The 22,151-nt window shown below is 40.9% G+C and overlaps 3 protein-coding genes across 5 annotated transcripts; all 3 read left to right on the forward strand.

The window, feature by feature from the left end:
• The first annotated feature begins 62 nt into the window (after nt 1-62).
• ift38 (intraflagellar transport 38) lies at nt 63-5,593 on the forward strand. 3 transcript variants are annotated; one of them, XM_086223938.1, is made up of 13 exons: nt 63-216; nt 684-751; nt 864-975; nt 1,192-1,276; nt 1,367-1,546; nt 1,881-1,976; nt 2,180-2,263; nt 2,402-2,535; nt 2,619-2,760; nt 3,260-3,332; nt 3,410-3,520; nt 4,443-4,492; nt 5,224-5,593. In XM_086223938.1, exons 2-13 carry the CDS (start codon nt 730-732, stop codon nt 5,398-5,400), a joined length of 1,266 nt encoding a protein of 421 aa, XP_086080064.1. In that variant the 5' UTR covers nt 63-216; nt 684-729; the 3' UTR covers nt 5,401-5,593. The 3 variants fall into 3 exon arrangements, with proteins under 3 accessions (XP_086080064.1, XP_086080063.1, XP_086080062.1); XM_086223937.1 differs by having other exon boundaries at nt 72-295; XM_086223936.1 differs by having other exon boundaries at nt 72-238.
• A 237-nt stretch (nt 5,594-5,830) lies between these two features.
• On the forward strand, nt 5,831-8,935 carry ccdc124 (coiled-coil domain containing 124). Its single transcript, XM_086223977.1, has 5 exons — nt 5,831-5,968; nt 7,015-7,192; nt 7,512-7,704; nt 7,806-7,911; nt 8,476-8,935. Exons 2-5 carry the CDS (start codon nt 7,034-7,036, stop codon nt 8,678-8,680), a joined length of 663 nt encoding a protein of 220 aa, XP_086080103.1. The 5' UTR covers nt 5,831-5,968; nt 7,015-7,033; the 3' UTR covers nt 8,681-8,935.
• A 2,585-nt stretch (nt 8,936-11,520) lies between these two features.
• kcnn1b (potassium intermediate/small conductance calcium-activated channel, subfamily N, member 1b) lies at nt 11,521-21,067 on the forward strand. Its single transcript, XM_086223429.1, has 10 exons — nt 11,521-11,962; nt 13,399-14,505; nt 15,323-15,730; nt 15,812-15,907; nt 16,006-16,424; nt 16,870-17,011; nt 17,480-17,590; nt 17,701-17,828; nt 18,054-18,123; nt 19,268-21,067. The coding sequence occupies exons 2-10, from the start codon at nt 13,414-13,416 to the stop codon at nt 19,550-19,552; spliced, it is 2,751 nt and encodes a 916-aa protein (XP_086079555.1). The 5' UTR covers nt 11,521-11,962; nt 13,399-13,413; the 3' UTR covers nt 19,553-21,067.
• The last annotated feature ends 1,084 nt before the right edge of the window (nt 21,068-22,151 follow it).

Consider the following 22,151-nt stretch of genomic DNA (forward strand, 5'->3'; position numbering starts at 1 on the left):
AAAAAAAAAATGCTGTCAATGATACAGGTTTATGTTCCATTTGAGCTTCCGTAGACAAGTAATTGGTTTCCATAGAGACCATCTACCGCAGAAGCGAGCACAGATGATCTAAAGAAGAAGATGGGATACTTGGCATTCTTCGAGGATCCCGAGGGTGGTTTTTCCATTCATATACCGGCGGTACCGGTAATCTTCTTTTACACAACATCTCTGGAGGTAACTAAATAAAGGCTAACAGGTAACGTTTATGACTCCAGACAAACGCAAGACTCGACGTTAGAGATTAGCAGTTGAAGTTAGTATTTCACTCAGCTGTCGTGGTTTAGGGTGTGAGGGGGGTCGATATACTTAAACCAACCAAGGACAACGCCTAGTGTTAGGCTAGCTTTTTTCTTTTGCTAACTCCCAACTAGCTAGGCTAACCTCAGAATGCGACATTACGGTGTAGCAGTAACTTGCTGTTATGCTCGAAGTTAAAAACTACGAGCCTTCTCAAAACTGCATTGCCTAGCCAATCATTTAGTTTCATCACGATATCATATCTGGATCAAAACTTGCCTCCAACATTTTAATCATCCCTATGGATGCTACGTAAACTTCAGTGGATCGTTCATTTAAATTGAGGAACGTTAGTGTAGATGTTGTGGTCTTTGTTAACTCTGCATTTATTTATTTGCTCAAAGGGGAGAAACCAGTGAAGACTTGGTTGCAAAGAGCTTAAGAGTGAGAATGTCCTTCAGAGACTTGCGAAGTAAGTGATTATCACCATGCTGCTCTGACAACCCTGCTTTACTTTGATAGCAGTTGTATCTCTGTGCACGGGTCTGTTTCTGTAAATGCCATAATAACATCTGATTTTGTAGATTTTACAGAAATGATGAGGGCTTTGGGTTATCCCCGCTTGATATCCATGGAGAACTTCAGAACACCAAACTTCACTCTGGTGGCAGAAATCCTCATATGGCTTGTTAAAAGGTATGTCGTTCCTGAGTTGCTGAGTTAGAACCGCTACACCTGTTCACCAGCACCGAGATGTGTATCAATTCACGCATGTCAGTGTCTGCTGATATTTGCCTGGCAGACTGTCACCGGCACATGAGGTGGCGTTCCTAAACTGATGGTGATGAACTGATGCTTATTTCATTGTCTCATGAAAGGATTTGTTCTTCCTCATTCCTCCCTTCCACATAGATACGAACCTCAAATGGACATTCCTACTGATGTGGACACAGAGTCTGACAGAATATTCTTCATCAAGGCAGTGGTGCAGTTTATGGTGACACAGTGTCTTCAACTTGAAATTGAAAGTGTATCTTATGTGTTGTTGTGAGGACCTGCTGTTCATCTCTGTCTCCCCTGGTTGCAGGCCACTAAAGCTCATATAAAGCTAAATACCAAGCGTCTCTATCAAGCTGATGGCTACGCAGTTAAGGAGATGTTAAAGATCACCTCAGTGCTTTACAGCGCTATGAAGACCAAGCAGATGGCGCTCGGGGACATGGTGGAGGAGGACAACAGCAAGTTCAAGTTCGAGCTTGGTTCACGGGTGAGAAGCGGAAGTTTTTGGCAGCATTTTGCTTTTGTTGTACGCTGAGAGTGGATTTACAGACAGGAGGGAGGAAGAGGACTCACTGGCACTTCAGGTTGAAGGCTTAGACATTCAGGGAACACCAGTTCACTTCTTTGAAATGTAATTTAATAGGTTTTAATTGTTATAATAAGGAAGGCAAAAAATTAAGATGATTTTATCGAGCACAAATGAATAATGATTTATTACAAATCTTTTTAATTGATCGTGCGTGTGTGTGTGTGTGTGTGTGTGTGTGTGTGTGTGTGTGTGTGTGTGTGTGTGTGTGTGTGTGTGTGTGTGTTCACTCAAGATTTCAGACCTGAAAGCAGCTCGGCAGTTGGCATCTGAAGTGACGTCCAAAGGAGCAACGCTGTATGATTTACTAGGGAAGGAGGTGGACCTGAGGGTGAGGGGAACCACAGACATTCACCGGCACTTTTTCCTTGATCCTGAACCCTTAACGTCTTACATAGTGAAAGAAAGAGAGTTTTTGATGACCTCTGATGTTATTTCTCAAAAAAGTTGACATCATAAAATTGCAGTGAATTTGAAAACATCTGGAAATGAGCATGAGGTGCAGGTGATACAGGTTCACTGTCTTGTCGACAGGAAATGAGAACAGCTGCCATAGCCAGACCTCTGGAGATCAACGAGACTGAAAAGGCCCTGAGAGCTGCCATCAAGGAGGTTTTGGTAAGAATTCCCTCTTTAAAAATATGATGAACTTTTTTCTTTTTTTTAAAAAATTTACCCTGTTTTTGTGTGTTGTTTGTTTGTTTGTTTTACTCTGCAATGGTGTAATTGTTTTTTTTTTAAATTATTATTAATAAGGAAAGCGTGGAAAAGACCAAAGAAATGCTGAGTAATCTCTCCTCTGATGGGACAAGTTTGGATGCAAAGATAGAGAAGAAAAAGCAGGAACTGGAGAGGAACCGGAAGAGACTCCAGACCCTGCAGAGTGTGAGGTCTGGTCATGACCGTTTCAAAGCCTTCATGTCTTGTAGTAAGTTGATAAATGTTTCACGGGCGTTCATCTCTCATCTTTTAGACCGGCTTTCATGGATGAATATGAGAAGATCGAGGAAGATCTGCAAAAGCAATATGACACTTACGTGGAGAAGTTCAAGAACCTTTGCTTCCTTGAGTCTCAGCTGGAAGAATACCACAGACTGGAGCAGGAGAGGTTCGAGGTGGGCCAGCACAGCCGCGTACCCTTCAACTTGCGCATCGCATTAGAAAGCACACCACGTCTGGCTGTGTGAGATGAACGAGACACAAACTACCATTATTGTGGCCTTCATTCACGTTTTCTTCTTGAATATCAAGATAAAATTTAAAACACATTTCAACCGAAACCTGATTCATGATCTCTAGAACAGCAATTCTCTCTTTTTGAATAAAACGACTTCTTATGGGACTGAACTCACACTTTTATTTGTGAGATTTATTTTAACGCTTTCGTCGTCAGTACCTTAGAAAACATATTGTGAAAATTACAGTCACGAAATATGGAAGCAAGCTGCTTTTCTGCTCCTTTGCGCTAATACAACTGTACGACATTAGCAGTTTCTGAGAATTGTGTGTCAGTTGATGACAGTGGCACCATGAGTTAAAGCACTTGCATTGAAGAGATGGATGACAGGCTCCTGACAGTGTTTATTCTCGTCTGCTTTTCTGGTTCTCGTGCAGGAGGCTGAAAACAATTTGAGGATGATGCAGCACAAACTCAGGGAGGACGAGCGGGACCTCATGAGGAGTTCTTGTGAGTCGACATTTCACATCTAAAGCCAAGCGAAAGTCACATTATTTTAGGGTTTCACACTGTTCTGTATTCTGCAGTGAAAGATGAGGACTCTGACATGGACGTTCCTGAAGATGATGGTTCAGACAGTGAAATCGAGGACTCGCGGCCCTCGAATCCACGACCCACCCGAAACGGTATCATGGCAGGTAAACACTAACACTCCCGAACACCGAGGGAAATAATCTTTTGAAATCACGGTTCTATTTAGATTTTTTGCGAGGATCTGTGTAGCACAGATGTTTTCTTACACCTGTAGAAGATTATGTATTGACCGGACGTCTCTGCGGCACTATTCTATTTAATTTCAAATGGTATTTTGAGACAAAATCAGCCTTCATCAAATATTATGGCTTCTTGGGATTTGAAAATTGCAGTAGATCACATTACATAGTTGAATTTTAATTAATTGTGCAGCCCTTCTCTCTAAGGATCTCAATGAATCTGCATTCCCATCCCTGTTTGTGGTCAGTGAGCAACCTCCACCTCTCCAGTAGCACACCAAAAATAAAATGCTCCTCACTCTGACCATTTGATGAATCAATCAATAACAACCCTGCTAATTCACATTTGTGTGAGCTGAATAAAAGACAAAGTTCAGAGGAGACGCTGTTGTTTGGTTCTGCCCGCTGTACAACAGCAGATAAAGATATATTGACAGAGTTCAGATCAGGAGTTTGCTAGAAGGGCCCTGTGTACCTCTGCCAATGCCAATACAGTAAAAGTTTTTTACTACACGCCACAGATCTGCCTCTTAATTCATCAGCTTCTGAGGCTCATGCTACACCCCTCTAACACGTTCCATGAAAAACTGGTATTTCTTTTGCGTAATCGCTCTGTCAGACAAATAAAAGGAACTGACAGACAAGAGTGGAAACATAGTGGGTGAAAAGTTATGCTATCACTGTTACTGCAACAATAAAACTCCAGGGAAAGGGATTATTCCGCCTGTTAGATCAGTAGAACTGTCACTTCAGGGCCTAAACATGTAGCTAACTATCAGTCATGACTTGACCCAACTGTCATCCCAGCTTGAACATCATGACGAAGCTCTTTTGTGTTTCTTCTTAGGAAGAGGTGCGAGATTCATAGGGAACATGCAGGGTGGCGACAGTGATGAGGTAACTGCTGTCATAGCAACTTCAGTACACACATGGCTTCCCATCCTGTCTTACTTGTCACTTGTAGCAACTATCTCTGCTAATAAAACCTTCCACAGTTTATAATTTTCTACCACGTTTCCTCTTGCCATCTCCGTTCAGTTTTCTCAGCTTTGTATTCTCTTTATTTAAAATCTCTTTCACTCACTTTTGTTTTAAAAGCCCTCATTAGCTGTTTCCACAAGGCTGGCTTCTATTGCCAAGAAAACTCGCAAAGGACAGGTTTGTGCAGGACCAGGATCTTAAGATAACTCTGTGTTCTCTGTTTATGAAAAGAAAAAGAATCCATCCCTGCATCCTCTTAACACTTTGATAACACTTTTTATTATAAAATCGAACCAACCTACTGTCTCTTTTGCCTCTCGACTTAGTTATTTCACCAAAAATTTGATATGTGTTACACCTATAGTCTCTCATATGATGCATTAGTGCGCATTGTTAACAGTGTTGAGGTGTTTGGAATGGATTTTGCCTTTGAAATTAGTGAGTATTTATGTGGCTCCTCTAGTTATCTGGTTCCAAGTGGACGTGTCCTCCTAGTTCATTAGCTGTGAAATGTTTTCAGTCTGAAGAAACAATTCTTTGATTGAACATGCTGACAAATAAGTTTAGTCCCTGTTATAGTTCCTCACAGCACTGTGAAATATTTCTCAGAAAACTAAATTTATGCACTTTTTTTTATGCTTTGTCAGATGGAAGACAGTGAGATCGATGTGGATGAGGACGATGAGGAAGATGAGGATGGCGAGGAGGACGAGAGCAAGGAATTAGATGATGACAGTCTAGAGGGCCCTGTGTCCAGAGGAACTCGCCCCCCGAGGGGAGGCATACGATCCCCACTGCTGGAGGAGAGTGACAACGACTTCTGAACGAAGAGCACACCAATGAGTTCTGGCCCTGTCATGTCTGCTATTTCATTCCAGCTAAAACAGGACTTTCTCCTTATTTAAAAACATGCATTCCTTATAACATTTCATCATCACTGATTATTATTATTATTACTAGTTATTATTTTTTAACATTTGTATGAAATATTTATCTTAATAAAATATTAAAACCTGATCTCTGTTGTGTACCTTCACTTATTTATGATTCACGTGGTCAAAGAAAAATTTGAGGGGAAATGTCTCTTCCCCTTATACAATCAACTGTCGTGTTTTTTTCATCATATACTGGCATACAGACGTAAATACAACATCTTTTAGGTGAAATATTTACCATCTTATCATAATGATATAGACGAAGGCGCAATATTTTCAGTTAAAATGCAGAGGAGGACAAATGGCTGCACAGATGTCTGACAACTGTCGGTTGCGCTGTAGCAGCGGTTGCGTCATCAGTGTGCGCGGTGGATGCGGCGAGGGGGGGCGGCAGATGCCTCTTCCGAAACAACTGTGAATTGTCGTCCCGTTACGACCCGTTTTTCCTCTCATACTGGTATGACACGGTATTTTAATTTTGTCTATGTTCATACTTATTCTCAGCTCAAATTCAGCAAAGTTAGGGGACAGTGGCCGCCTTGATAGTAGGCGATTGTTTATCTGGCTAACATAGCTAGCTGTAGCTAACTAGCAAACGTTACATAGACAAGCGAAACTCCTGTCGTTTGTTTGATTTGAAACATTTTGAAAGCCTCCTCTGTGCGAATATATCTCTTTGTTAGCCCGGGTGAGTTATGTGGTTTTTAATCAAGGATCAGGTAACGTTACATGTAACTTATAGTATGAAAAAACAAGAGATGCTTTCGCCTATTTATTTACTCATTTTCACAAGCAGTGCAGTGCTCGTTGTTTGGGGAGCCATGGGTTGGTTGTGTAACGTCAAAAAAACGTCGGATTATGATTTGACTTTGATGGCAGTTTCACTTTGATGGGACTTTTATCTCGTCACATGATGATTTGGCTGTCTGAGACCATCAAAGCAATTCAGGCAGATTCTCGACTGTCATCTCAGATCAGAAACCCTTAGATTTTTATCTCTTATGTCTCCGATAATATCATCGGGCGTTGAAATTGTCCAGAAAGCCATCACCAGATAACTTAAAAGTACTGTTAATTGTTAACAGTTCTGTGAGTCTAAATGATTGAAACAACAATGTCTAATAATAAAAAGAAAAAAACACTTCATGTGCTAGACTGTCTAAACTCTGGGACTACAGTCACACATTCATGTAAAAAACCCCAAGATCATGGTCAGAATGCCAACATCAAAGTCACAGATTAGAGAGGTCATCATAACACTCGTGAATTATATCATGCACTGTGGCCTTCACTATATCCGCACGTTTTAGCCTTGAAAGTGATATAATTTACACTCGTTGCACACTTGTATTTTCACTGAATGAGGACATTCTTCACGTCCAACAAGAACAATGTGATTTTAGTTGCCGTTTTGTTTGAAAGAATTAAGCTTGCATGTTTCGAGTGAGTAATTTGAACTCTTGTCATTACTTATCTATGGTTCTCACATTGTCTCCCTGTCAGCTGACAAGCAGCTGCTGAGATGCCAAAGAAGTTCCAGGGCGAGAACTCAAAGGCGGCTACAGCCAGAGCACGCAAGGCTGAGGCCAAGGCGGTGGCAGACGCCCGCAAGAAACAGGAGGAAGATGATGCCCTGTGGCAGGAAACTGACAAACATGTGCTTAAAAAAGAGCAGAGAAAGGTGAGCTGTCTCGGCAAACAAGTGTAGTTTTCAAATTGGAAAATGTAAGGCCACACATTTGGCCTTCATCCACTTTTTTTCCCCACACAGAAATCGATCCGCACACCTCACGTGTCATAATTGTTATTTTGTTCGAATTATCCTGAGGCTGATGACATGTCTGAGCTAGAAGCTTGAAATATTGATGATTTTATGTCTTGCATTGCATGGCCACTTATCTCAAAGGAGCTGAAGTAAAGCTTTCATAAGGATTTGATTTTGGATGAATACTAAAACAGGCAATAGATCTGTAAGAAGAAACCATGGTTTGCCCTTCCAGGATGACAAAGAGAAGAAGAGGGTGGAGGCTTTGGAGAGGAAAAAGGAAAACCAGCGACTTTTGGATGAGGAGACTGCCAGAATAAAAGGCAAAGCCCAGCGGGAGGCTGGATCTGGAGGCAAAGTCACTCGTGCCCAGATCGAGGAGGTGCTTCAGAATGAGCAGCAGCAGCCGCAGCAGCTCAAGCCCAAGGGTAAAGTAGAAGATAGTGTCCAATAAAGAGGAAAAACAGATGTTCTTTAGCCACGACTCATTTTTAATGTTGTGAATTGCGATTTTTTTTTTTTCCTGCAGAAAAGAGCCACCTGGAGACTCCACTGGAGGAGAATGTGAACAGAATTATCCCTGAAGAAGGAACCGTGGAAGCCAGAACAATAGAAGATGCTATTGCTGTGCTCAGGTAGTCATCTTTTAACATCTGTCACATCTTCTCACCCATAGTTTTATGGCCCCACAATTTGAGATTTATAACAACAAGGGAAAGTACTTGTTGATTTTAGAGCTCTGACTTTGATCCTTTTCTTTCTCCTTTTATCTTTTTGCACTGACATTGCTGCTACACATCCTGCTTGTTTGAGAAGCCATTTTCCAATAATTTATCCGTTGCAGTTGGAGCTCTGTCATTCTGCCTGTCATCTCAGCCCAGAGTTTTTCTTCCTGCTGTCTTTGATCTCTGACTGCTTTGAGCACCACAGATAGACAGAGAGCATCACAGCTGTCTAGAGTCTCATTTGTCAGATAAATGGCTGTTGAGTTAATTTAGTCAAAGATATAAAGATATTTCCTTCATTTATAGTGAGACATCACTAAAAAGGGACTTTAATAAATAATTCTAAAACGAGGAATTCTTCCGATGTCTTTTTTTTAGATGTTGAAGTTAAAAGTGACTAAAAAAGTTCAAGTGTTCAAGTGTTAAAGTGACTGAAATGTATCATGTTGTAAAATCTATTTTTCTGTCTCCTAGCGTTGGACCTGAGGACTTGGACCGCCATCCGGAACGGAGGATGAAAGCAGCCTTTGCGTCCTACGAGGAGGTCAATATGCCCCGCCTAAAAATGGAGAACCCCAATATGAGGTTGTCTCAGCTGAAGCAACAATTGAAGAAAGAGTGGATGAAGTCGCCCGAGAACCCCCTGAATCAACGCTTCGCCACGTACAACACCAAGTGAACGCACCCCCACCCCCCCCACCCCCCAACCTAGTAACTCCATCTGAGAACTGTCTATGCACCTTGGAGACTTACCATGGAAAATTGAATCACGCCATCCAGAAACAATATCTCGTGCCAGAGGACTCGGTTTAATTTTTAGAATTCTTTATCAAGGAGAAATCCTTTATCCCTACTAAGGTCAGGACTGATCATCATATCTGTGCACGTGGCCCCTAGTGAGGCATTTCATCATCAAATAAATTAAATGACTTTTTTTTTCTTTTTTTAAAGCACTGCTGGGGAGGTTGGAAGCCAGATGTTTTGAGAGTAAACTTATTAAAGTTCACAACTCAGTCATCAGCAGTTGTTGTTACTTTTAAATATATATATATGAACTTTCTTTGAATGACCTCCATCTCAAAAAGTCAAACAGGCATCCTCCATTCTAATTTAGACAAAAAAAAACAAACCTGTCGACTTGATTTAACAAGTAGCTTCTCATACAACCAAAAGCGTGGTGGGGTGGACTAAGACGTAAAGGGAATAGCCATTATGTCTGTGAGCCAGACAAGCAGCACTGAAAGTGGTGGTGAGGAGAATCTTTAGTACTGAAATGTGATTGCAACGTTCACCAACTAACGCAGCTCTGTATACAAGCGGACAAATATACAACATTGTTACAGGAAAAGCAGATACTACACCGTTGTTCAGTGAAATGATAGGGATTTTTGTTATCTCCAGGAGTCGTGCAGGGGCTGAATTTGGCCTCCCTTATCTGCTCTGCCAGACCCCACAGCCTTTAGTTAGCTGTGACTTTGAGCTTCTATTCTCTCTACAAATTTATTAGCAGGTAAAATGGTAGAAGATTGGGGGGGGGGGTGCAATTAGTATTCTAACACCTCGATTTTTGTGTCATTCTATATTAAGTCACATAAAGTAAATAATCGTAATATTGCAGTTGAGTGTCACTGCCCTGCTGTTCTAGGAATATAATTGCTGGAAGGTCAAAAAAAATTTCCAGGATGCTAATATTTAGCATCATTGGGTAAAAAAAAAAAAAATTATATATGTTTGTGTGTGTGTGTATATTTGTTCTTCGCATCCAAACATTCCCGGACAGGGTTTGGATTGAACACATTCAGGGCAGGAGTTGTTGCTTCTCAGGTTGGTATTATTTATATGGTGAGCCTCAGTTGTCATGCGCTGCTGTCGGTCACAAAGGTTTTCTGCAGCGCAGCAACATTCAAACACTCGGTGCTGCTGATGCAGCAGAGCTGTCGGCTCTGTATGTTTGTCTGAAGAGACGGTGAGCGCAGATGAAAGTGAGCTTTAGAAGCCTCAGTTTTAGTCATACCAAGACAGTTACTTGTAGGACTATATTATATAATAAACCAAATTATAGATGTAACGCTGAACATTTTATGATCCGCAATTTGAAGTGAATTATGCAGGTACATGAACTCAGCAAAGTGCACACACTGTCACTGAAAGATGTCCACTGAATACCGGCAACAGTCAGAGGCACAGGTGTGTGTCTGATTACCAGCGGTGGAAAGTAACTTTTAGTCATGTACTGTGCAAGTATTTGCATTTCAAGGACTTAGTACATCTTAATTTTAAATGGAAATATTATACGTTTTACTCGGCTACATTAATTATAACCAGTCAATTTCTATTTACTTCAAAGAAAACAGTTTTTGTAGACAATGTGGCAGTACCCGATGAGGAAAATTTATTGTCAAACTTGCAGGCTACAAGCTAATCAGAGCCGCACCAATGGAACACAAGCTGTTTAAAAATGACCGTCAGAAGTCAGTGGTTTGAGGCTTTGAGGTTCTCAAGAAGATGCTGCGAATCATCATGTGTACTTTTACTTTTGATACTTCAGCCAGTGTCAAATGCCTCTCTACTTTTTCTGAAGTAGAATTTTGAATGGAGACATTCAACACAGTACTATTTCATCTCGGTACCTCTAAAGTAAAGGAACTGTGTACCTCTTTCACCACCGATGCAGCTGATTCCTCCATAAGCTGTTGATGCCGATGTCGACAACTCACAGATGCACGGTGGAAGCCGTGTCAGGGGAAGTGGGAGGGCGGTGGAGAACAGCACCATGAAGACGAGTGACGTTGTGTCGGAAGACAAAGGAAACAATGAGCCATAAAAGGTCATCCTGATACCCAACTGCATTCATGCTCCTTTGGATGATCTGCAGCTGTGTCTGATGTCTATAACATCACCCCAGACCGTAACTCCACCGGCACTATTGGCCACCCTGATAACATTCACCTCAACTGCACCTTATACCACCTGCACCATAGAGGTCAGAATAGAGATCATCAGTGGGGAAAAGTTCTCCAACAAGTCATTCAGATGTGTGCATTCACCCTTTTGGCAGCAAATCAAGAAAACAGTGACGTGATCTGGAAACAGTTCAGCTGTACTTGAGAAGGTGCTTCACTTCTCATTTTACTTCTTCTAAAAGGATTCTGACCACTTCTGTATTTTCAAGTTTTTTTTAACAGCCAAAGAAAACCCTGACTAAATTGTAAAAGCGCACAGTTGTGACTAATGATATCGCTTCTGTTGTTTCAACCTGTAAGGTGATCATCTAAGGGAACTGACGGCTCTTTTTGAAAGCTCTATATTTCAGGTACATCTTTTAATGCATACATATTGAAATTTTAAAAAAAAACACCTTGTGAAATGAATTGTGTTAGATCTTGTGGGACATGTTGGATGAGGCCTTGTTTTTACTGCCTTGATTCATTTAGAACCACATTTAAAAACCATTGTCCAGCCGCGCTCTTGTGGCGGAGCAGATAAGAGACTCTGCAAAGGCCTTTGAACTATGGCGCTTCAATGACAAGTGCAAATGATCTTTTATTTTCCACTTTGCATTAAATTGTCTTTTCTACGGCGATCAATCAGTCCAAACCCAGATTATAGTGAACCTTTGTACATGTGATGTGCCGCCTTCACAGCTCAGTCTGGTGTTCCATGGTGTTGTTTGCATCCTAACCTGTTGATGTGCCCTCCCTCTTCCCTCTATTTGCATGGCAACCCTTTACCAGGCCAGCTGCCACTGCTTTTTTCTTCCTTCAAGCTGAATTCTAATCATTACTTTCAAAGGAGAGCGTCTCCAAAGCCTTTTTTTTTTCAAGTGTGCGTAATGGGAGGAGGCAAGCTGCTGTCCAGCACCCACTCACACTGCTCTTCTGAACACTTCTGTCCTGGGAGGACTTCCTGGCTGTAACCTGCCTCTTCAGGTTTGAAGAGAAATAACATATGAAGGACGGAGGTAAGGATCACCTTTGGTCATGGAGATTTTCTACATTTTATGTATTGAAAATATATTTGTTGAAATTTGAATTTATTAAAAAATATGACCCATTTAAAAGTATAATCGTTTTTGGTACAAGAGGAAGTTTGTACCCAAGATGTAAAGCTGAAATTATCAAGCAGGTTATCTCTTAGTACTTTACTTGTATTTATGTTCAACTGACCGTTGCATTTTCAGGATGTCAATTTACTCACCCATGCAGCTGATTTTTCAGATTTAAATTTGCACTAGTCAACAATGAGACAAGTACATCACACACTCAGTGTTTGTCACTGAAACACAAAAGTAGATCTATACTTAAAAAAATGTTTTTCGCGTAGTCTGGATAAACATATATTTACAAATGCATTTTTTTTAATTCATCTGATTGCTTTAAGGACTTTAAAAGCCATTATACATCACAGAATAGTTAAGATGTGTTTTTTTTCCCTCCAAGCTTTCTTTAAACGCAATTTACACTTGCTTTTTCAATTCAGAGAAATGGATATATTGTTGATCATTGTTGTTTTACCAAGTAATGTGTTCTCAGCCACCTCTGATTTTCATGTCCAGTGTACAAACATGGGGGGGGGGGGGGGGGGGTCATCTGCTTTTGACAGAATTCTTCCTGCTGAGCTCACAACCTGAATCAAACAATGTTTGCTTTGATGATGCTGGTTCTGTTACTGTAGATAAATCCTCACTGAGAAGGCCGAGGACTGTAAATTATAAGAATCCTACGTTTAACACTTTGATTTCATGTTTCATTAACTATCTTTTCTCTCAGTTTTACAATGAGCAGATTATGTGAAAGATGATATAAGAAATAAAAAACATACCGAACCTGAATTTTCAAACATTTCATTTCTAATGCAATAATTAGACGTATTTTATCTGCTGCTTGTGACGATGGAAGTTCCTACAAGCCAAAATGTTGACTTACTTCCAGACGAATGGATTCTGTCAGGGTCACTGAGGGGTCCCTGTGTTTCATAGACTTCATGCCAGATGCTCATTATTTGACTACATTTCAAGCAAAACTTGGAGAAAAAACCAACATTAATAGCGCATCAGTGAACAGTGACCTCCTGGACTGAAGTATATATACAGGGCCTGAGATGGCCTTATAAATTAAATCCAGCTTTACATTCATTATGATGACTGCAAGAACTTTCTTTTTTAAAGTTCATTCTTGAGTTCTACTGTATTTTATACCAAATTTGGCAAAAATTTCCTCCAAGTGTTCCTGAGATCTTGTATTCTTGAGCCCGGGATGGATGGAGGGCGAGACAACCCAAACACATCCTTGCTCCTGCCATGGCAGCTGGTGCAGTTGCATCAGACCTGGTGAAAATGTACCGACTTAATGAGTCAGGTTAGTCTTGTTTCACATCATCCCCTTTTTCTCATTTCAGTTCTGCAGTGATGCCATGAGGCTGATTCTGGTTAAACCCACCAATGCAACACGACGTCTTGACTCAACAGGTGAAGTCTTCCATGATGGGGACCGTGAGCACTGCACCTCAGGAGGACCATCCCCCCCTACCAAAACCTCTGATGGGATCCATGATCGATACTCTGCAACCACTGTGGAAGCATCCACCCAGGAGACAAGTCTGTGCTGTGCTTCATCAGCACCTAACGAAAAATCCAACGGAATCAGTCCTCTTCAGGTTCCTGAGCAGATGACGCAGCTGAAAACTCAAAACCTAACTATATCGCAGCTGAGTGATCAGGACTGGCTGCTGCTTTGTGGCCAGGTTAGCAGCACTGGAGATGATTCACCCTCAGCGGAGAAGCCAGGCACCAGTGTGGGACATCCAAACCACAGCGACCGATGTGGTTGTTCCTGTCCTGATGCACAGCAACATTCAGAGATGTCAATTTTTCAACCACAATCAAATCACAGCACCGTCCAAGACTGCCCCTCCAGACTTTCAGACAAGATAAGCCTTTCATCGTCACCACTCTCCCAGCTTTTCTCTCAAAGCAACCGAGTCTCAACTGCTTGCCAGGTTTTACCACACAAAAGAAACCAAAGAGATCTTTTAAAACCTGTGAAAAAAAATCTGCAGGGTAATTTCATGCTTCAGTGTAGCGACCAAGAAGGACAAACAGCACTTAAACAGCAGCCATGCAATCATTTGAAACTCAAAGACAGCAGCCAAGCAACCTGTCCAGATTTGTTCAACATTCCTCCGAATTCCATTGAGACAAACAAGAAACTTTACCAACAGTCAGCTGATCACAACTGGAAAGATCTTTTCGGTAAAGAACCTCTGTTAGTTCAGACACTTCACAAGCAAGACTCTCACTCTGATGACACCTGGACGTCACCCGGAGATCCCTCCATCATCCTCAAGTGCCGCCATCTCCCCCATAACCCTCTGAGCAGTACTCCACATGGGAAGAGTTCATCGACACCAGCCAGCAACAAAAGCGTCCAGTCCTTCTCTAGTCAGTACAGTTCGTTTGACAACCCGGAGTTAGTGGAGGAGACAGCAAGACAGCAACAAATGCAGGTACAGGAGTGTCCTTTAATGCTGCAGGTTAAGATCAAGTCTTTATACCCTCTCTTCAGTTATTCCTGCAGCATAGCTGAACATTAACATCCCGAAAGACACCTTACCAGTCTGCTGTTACAAAAATACGTAAAACAAAGACCAAATGTTTTTAGAAGAGCTAAGCATGCTGTTAAGGTTTTCCTAACAAAATCTGATAAGGCCTACAAAGTGCTCGATCTTGCCTTGTGCAAAACTAGGTGGCACTAGAGAATACCTGCTTGCTGCATAGTGTTGCTGTACGCAGCTGTGACTTAATTCTAGCTTGTAAATGTCTTTATGCAGGAACCCTTATCGAACAGGTGAAGTTTTGCAGACATCTAACCATGTTGAGTCCACTCCACAAGGTGTTTTTGATGTGAAAAAATGTGAAAACTGGTTACGTCACCATGGTTACACCACTCAAACAGGGGCAATTTGAAATTTAAATTGACAGTCGTCCAAGTAACCAGTCATAAGGAAAATTTTGACCAAATTTGAGAGGATTTGGTCAACAAACCTGGAAGAAAAGAGAAAAAAAGGACATATAATATTGTGATGCCATCAGGTGGCGCTATGACTACTCTGCCCTTCAAGTTAATGGTCTTTCCCTTAGCCCATGCCTCATGCAAAACTCTATCATATTTGGTGAAAATCAGCTGCATAGTTTATGAGTAATCCTGCCAAAGGCAAACTTAAGCGTGTGTCTTGTCTTGTGCAGCTCTAATTGTCCCATTATTATAATGAAGTGAAACTCACAGTAGTGCTCTGTTCATACCATGCTGACTGACTTTTGCAGCATCTCAGTGGATTGAGACCAAAACCTCCTACACCATCTGAAACCACTCAGAGTGGTGCCACAGTCAACGGGGACGCTGTGAGGCCTCTAGCCCACCATGACGCTTTACAACCCGGTCTCACAGAACTTCACCAGCAGCCTCTTCAGCTCATTCACAGCGCCATCCTGGAGGACGCCTTCTCCAAAGTCATTAGAGAAGATTCGAGTAAGGCCACAAGTGAGAACCTGACCAGGGAGGAAGGTAGCGTACCACAGAAGAAGACAAAGGACATCAGCTACAGACTGGGCCAGCGCAGAGCCCTCTTTGGGAAGCGCAAGCAGCTGAGCGACTACGCTTTGGTCTGCGGGATGTTCGGAATCATTGTCATGGTGATTGAGACAGAGCTCTCAAGGGGGTTTTACAGCAAGGTACTACTTCTTTTACTACTCCATTCATCCAGTTTAACTGATGTAAACCACCTGTCTTGTTTGTGTCCTTATCATTTGTAGGAATCCATGTACTCTTATGTCCTAAAAGGCCTCATTAGTGTTTCTACTGCTATTCTTCTGGCGCTCATTGTGATGTACCATGCAAGGGAAATTCAGGTAACTGATAAGATTTGGGCCAAAAGTCAAATACCAAACCTACATTTCTTAACTTAGTTGGACCGTATTTTTAAAAAAAATTGTTCTCTTCTCCTCAGCTGTTCATGGTGGACAACGGCGTAGATGACTGGAGGATTGCCATGACCTTGGAGCGAATTCTCTTTGTTGTGTTGGAGCTCCTGGTCTGTGCCATCCATCCAATCCCGGGCCGATACGTGTTCACCTGGACAGCCAGACTGGCCTTCAGCTACAAGGCATCAGTAGCAGACGCGGACGTGGACATCATCCTCTCTGTGCCGATGTTCCTGCGCCTCTACCTGATTGGCCGGGTCATGCTGCTCCATAGCAAGCTCTTCACCGATGCTTCCTCCCGCAGCATTGGGGCCCTCAACAAGATCAGTTTTGACACTCGCTTTGTCATGAAGACTCTGATGACCATCTGCCCCGGCACCGTCCTGCTGGTGTTCAGTGTGTCCTGTTGGATCATCGCAGCATGGACGGTGCGCGTATGTGAGAGGTAGCAAGAATTAAACTTCCACTTCTCTTGCGTTGCCAAACTGCTGGAGCCAACAACCAGGACAGTGTTTTTTTCTTGGAAATAAAGCCAGGGAAAAATTAAGTTCTCATATTTGGAACAATACAGTCATTTATCTTGCCCCTTTTTTTTTTTTTTGGCCAATTACCAAACCCAACATCAGGATCTCCTGTCATGTTTTCAACCAGGATTTTGAAGAAATGCTTTCTAACAGTGATAAAGAGAATTCACAGTCAACGTCTTGAAGAAATATGATATTTTAGGTCATACCTGACAATCTGAAATTCCCTGCAACTATTTTAGTGGTGCATTTCTATTATTTCAGCATGAATTGAGCAAATCAGAGGTGGATTTCTCATAAAACATCTTCTTTAGCTTGTGTGCAGCTTTTACTCCTAATTTATGTCTCGCTGTTGTGTCTCTACAGGTATCATGATGCACAGGAAGTGACGAGCACCTTCCTTGGTGCAATGTGGCTGATCTCCATCACCTTCTTGTCCATCGGCTATGGAGACATGGTCCCTCACACCTACTGTGGAAAAGGAGTTTGTCTGTTAACAGGAATTATGGTGAGCTTAATGCTTGTCTTCTTAACTCAGGCACCCATGTGGATAGGACCTCAAAACAGCACGTTTGTGTGTAGATTTAGAAAATAAATTTATTAATTTGTATCAAACTAAATAGGAAAAAATAGGACACACATAATGATACAAAATGAAATCTTTTGAAGATCCTGATGTTTACGGTGGTGTAGAATTCATCTAGGATTTCATTTTGATATTTTCTGTTTTGTCTTTTTTTTCTTCTGTGATAATCTGATTTTCAGTAATTTTTTTTCTATTTTATTTGTGTTGTCATCATCAGTGTTTTTCTCTGTTTCCCATCTTGGTTTTCACTGCACAGCCACGGTATTAATTGCATTGCATAACAACAACAATTTGGTCTAAGTAAGAGAATCAAGCCCACAGTACTTTCAAAACACGCGTCACGTAAATGTAACGCTGTGAAGTCCCATTCATCCGTGCTCCTGTCCTCAGGGGGCCGGCTGCACGGCCTTAGTGGTCGCCGTTGTTGCGAGGAAATCGGAGCTCACCAGAGCTGAGAAGCACGTCCATAACTTCATGATGGATACTCAGCTCTATAAAAAGGTCTCCACAAACTCAAACATGCTAATTAATTTCACCCTTTTTCTTCTGCCGTATCGGGTCAAAACGTGTATTCATTTCATTTCATTACTCACATGAACTCTTATCTTCAGATAAAAAACACAGCAGCCAACGTGTTGAGGGAGACGTGGCTGATCTACAAGAATACCAAACTGGTCAAGAAGATTGACGGCGCCAGAGTTCGCCATCATCAGCGTAAATTCCTCCAAGCCATCCATGAGTAGGTATAAACCTTCCACGTCAGCGATCCACTCAGGTTCAGCCTCATCTACCCGCCACTGATATTGCTGATCTTTCAACTTCCTTCATTTACATACATGTTTAATGTTTTTTGCGCTTCTCTGTATAAAAGGGTGTCGATTCATTCAAATTATAACTTAAGCTGCGAGAGTACTACGGGTTTATTTTACTTGGCGTAGATGTGACTGTGGTTCTGATTCTAAAGGCTGCGAAGAGTCAAAATGGAACAGAGGAAACTAACTGACCAGGCCAACACGGTAGCAGATCTCGCAAAGGTTTGTAAGTCCTTCTTTTCGGATACTTTTATTCTTAAAAGCTGCTGGGATCGACATTGATTGATTAACTGTAGGTCAAATGTGTCAAGTGTGCTTGAATTATTCCAAATGTTTGTTTGTTTGTTTTTTTTCCCAGTCAAATAGTATTCACAATCCAGTATATTTGTGTAATTCCTAAATGGTAATTCAGAGAGTTCTCATTTTACACGATGTACTATTTTTGCTAACGATATTGGCAACTTGTTTGACTCAATACGAACAGAAAACGCTGTTGATTTTTCTTTTGTATTTGCTTTTTGATGGATAATTTATTCAAGAAAAAAAACAACCTAACATGGTCTATAAAACAAGCCTCTTTATCTTACCGTAATTCTAGTGTGCATGTGTGCCACAAAATATAATGTTTAACGTCACACTGCGGTGAGCCCACTGGTTTACTATTTCTATACGCTCTTCCCAGTTAAAAAATGGTGTTATTTATTTTTAAAGCATTAAACCACCTTGCTTCTGGTTAACTATCTGGTTTACTGGCCTGGTTTGTGCCCCTCGACTCTTGAGATCTGCAAATGGAACCCTGTTAGTCCCCCCCAGGTCACAGTATGGGGGGCAGGGCCTTTGCTGTTTGAATCCCTTGCCAACTGAACTCAGACATGCTGAGTCTCTTGCATCTTTTAAAGCTCATCTCAATACTTTTCTTTCTGAAAACTTCTTAAAATGTTTATTGTTACAACTGCTAATATATATATATATTTATATATTTATATAAATATATATATATATTTATATAAATATATAAATATATATATATATATTTATATAAATATATATATTTTTTTTAATTTATTTATCATTACAAGCCCAGTAATAGCTCAATTCAAAACCAAACCAAATTATAGAACAGCTCTTACATTTTTATCCCCCCCTCAAACTGTAGCTTCAGCTGGTAGTTTTGACACTTTGTGTAATTCGACATGGAACATATTTTTTCCCTTTAATTTGATTTGGATTGCACTTTCTGTAATCGCTCTCTAAAAATATGAGTTAATGTGGAAAGACAGCTTTCTGCTCCACTTTTTGGGACATCTCTTCAAGCTGACCGCAACCTGGTATGGAGCCTCAAGTGTTCTCCCCGTTCTTTCTGCAGACTCAGAACATGATGTACGATCTGGTATCGGAGCTGCAGCATCGCAGTGAGGATCTGGACAGGAGGATTTTGGCTCTGGAAGAGAGATTGGACTCCATCCTTCTCAGTGTGGACTCACTGCCTGTTGTGCTTTCACAAGCAATCACAAAACTACAAAAAGATTTCCTGGACGACTTGGCCTGTCGTGTCCATTTCCTGTCATCATCCCTGAGCTCTGAGTGTTGTTCGGTCCCTGCCAGGCAGCTACGTCCCGGCCCGACCTCATCAGAGACACCATACAACTGATGGGCCTCACTCAGGCGGGGTTCCTCTTTGTAGGCAACCTTGGAAAGTTTTGTTTGCACGTTTGCTGCCTTTCATGAAATATTATTCTGCACACATTTGGCCTTTAATCTCTTGTAACATGAACTTCTTCTTTTTTTTTTTTTAAGCCTGGGTAATTACACAGCACACACATGGCCAAATTTGTGTGTAAAAACATTTCATGAATGAGGCCCGTTGACCTCTGGGAGTTACTGCAAAATAAAGAGGGGAAGTGGCTCAGTCAGGGGGAATGTAGATGATGGGGAGAGACCCATTTCCTCTTCCCAGTTTCCTTGTTAGTCCAGGCAGGGATCCGTTTTTCACCCCAAATAAACATTAGTCATTAGAGCCTCTTTGCATCTCGCCCCATAAACTCCATGTGTGATGATGTTTGTAATCTTTGGGTTCATAAGATAAGATAAGATGAACCTTTATTCGTCCCTCAGTGGGGACGTCCATATAGAAGAGACTGAGTTGGTGGGCCTCCCCTGAGACAAAGGTGCCCCTCACTTCACAAACATCCTTGATGCCAATCAAATGAGCCAAAGAAGCCTCATGTTGTTGTTTTATGGAACACAAGACACCTGTTACATAAAAACACTGTCCTAAGACATTTATTAGTTATGGACTGGGATAAATAGTTAAAATTTCAGAGAACAACAGTACGTCTTAACAATATTTAGAAGAAATCTACATCAGCTGCTCCGTGTTTATGACAACTATTATTATATTCTGTAATCGCTCTGATCTGACAGTCTTCATTTGGTCTTCAAACTTCTGAGACTCAGTCTTCCAACCGTGAAAAGCAATTCTGCATTGAGGACCGATTTTCTAGTGTTTCTTACTATTTTTAACGCAACAATGGCCTTCCAGCTAAGATCTCTAATCCAAGATTTTCCAGGTGTTCATTGCTCATAAAATTGTCCAAGACGACGTGATGAAAGTGCAAAACATGTGACCTTAGGTTTGTTACATATCATCACCTTCTTAAAATAACCACCTAATTCATTTTTTCCAAGTTTTTCAGAAAACACAAAAAAACTGGAGACAAAACATCATAATTCATCAAACATCACAGATTGTTTGGGTTTTTTTGGGGGGTCAAAAATGGAAGAAATGTTGCTGTCGAGACACCTATGTTTTGGTTGGCCTGAAGATGTAACATTTATAAATACTCTTGTTCTTATTCTAATTGCATTTGTGGTTTTGTTCAGGTCAGAAGAGACAAAATCATTTCTTTAGGATGTATTGTTACTTCTTGTGTTTTAGCCTGTCTGTTTTAAGTATCATTATTTTTTGGGGGGTGCAAACTTACAGAAAGCATGATAGAAATACTAATTGCTAATTTTTTAAGATAATTAAAAGCTCTGAAGGCCTCGTTTTCTTTTTCACTGGCCTCCTAACAACATTTTGTAAAGGAAAAGCTCTTGAGATTTTTGTAGCGGCCTATCAGTATTTCATTTTAAAATTTGAAGAATTTATCACATTGCTTGTAATAAAGACTGTATTCAGATCAGATTTTCTGTCGTTTATTTCACACAGTTAAAACATGCATTCATATAGAATTCTGTTGTAGGCAAATAAGAGAACATTTTATGGAAAGTTTTTTCCCTAGATAAGATAAGATAAGCTTTATTTAATATTTTTTATTTAATACCGTTTACAGCAGCATTCCAGGTGTTACCGCAGCAAAACATTGATAAGTAAAAATGGAGTATAAAGGTAAGAAATTGTACAATAAATATCTACAATGTAAAAATTAGTAAATATAGAAACAGAAACTGTATGAACACAAACAAAATTTAAAAAAATCAAAAATATGCATGTGACATTTAAAACAGACATGACAGCTCACAGGACAGTCCTGGACCAAGAGCAAATGCTCATTAAATCACCTTAATTTTAACAGGTGATGGAGCTAATTATGTGGGATTATATGTATGTATATACACAACTACGTTTTTCTTACTCCCTACTTCTTTGCGAATTGGAGTGTATTATTTTATAGGGGTAGTTTTACTATGTTATGATAAATTATACAGTCTTATGTAGTAGAATATAGAACTGAGCCAGTCAACACAGACACATTTATTGATTTGTCATTGAAAAAATCCGCAAGGACAGAGTAATAAATGACATAGGAAGGGTATTACAGTGTGTGTATGGTCAATGTGTCTCAGTTTAGACAACACAAAAGTCTTTTTCCTTTCATGGATCCGGATACGTCTACTTCTGATTTTGGACGGAATGCGCTTCAACTCCTGCATTATTAATGTCGTGTTATCGCGCATCATTAAATATAAGTTGTATTCAAACATTTAGATGATTATTTAGAGAACAATGCATCATTAAACCCAATAACTGGACTGTCAGACACCACCGACAGCACCCCCACGACGTTACGGCAGTTGTTTACCAGATCAGCCATCTGTCTGAATAAACGAATTAGGGCGTTAGAGAATCTCGCGATAACTTTTCGGAAACGAGCTACACCCACGAGAATGTCGTTTCGCGCGCTGAAACTAAGCGCCATTTACATTCTAGAGTGAAAGCACTGCCAACCAATCAACTGCAGCGGTGT

This window comes from Aulostomus chinensis, chromosome 14, assembly GCF_037954235.1.
Source record: "Aulostomus chinensis isolate RoL2024-O1b breed Wild chromosome 14, RoL_Achi_v1.0, whole genome shotgun sequence".
In the NCBI taxonomy this organism is placed as follows: domain Eukaryota; kingdom Metazoa; phylum Chordata; class Actinopteri; order Syngnathiformes; family Aulostomidae; genus Aulostomus; species Aulostomus chinensis.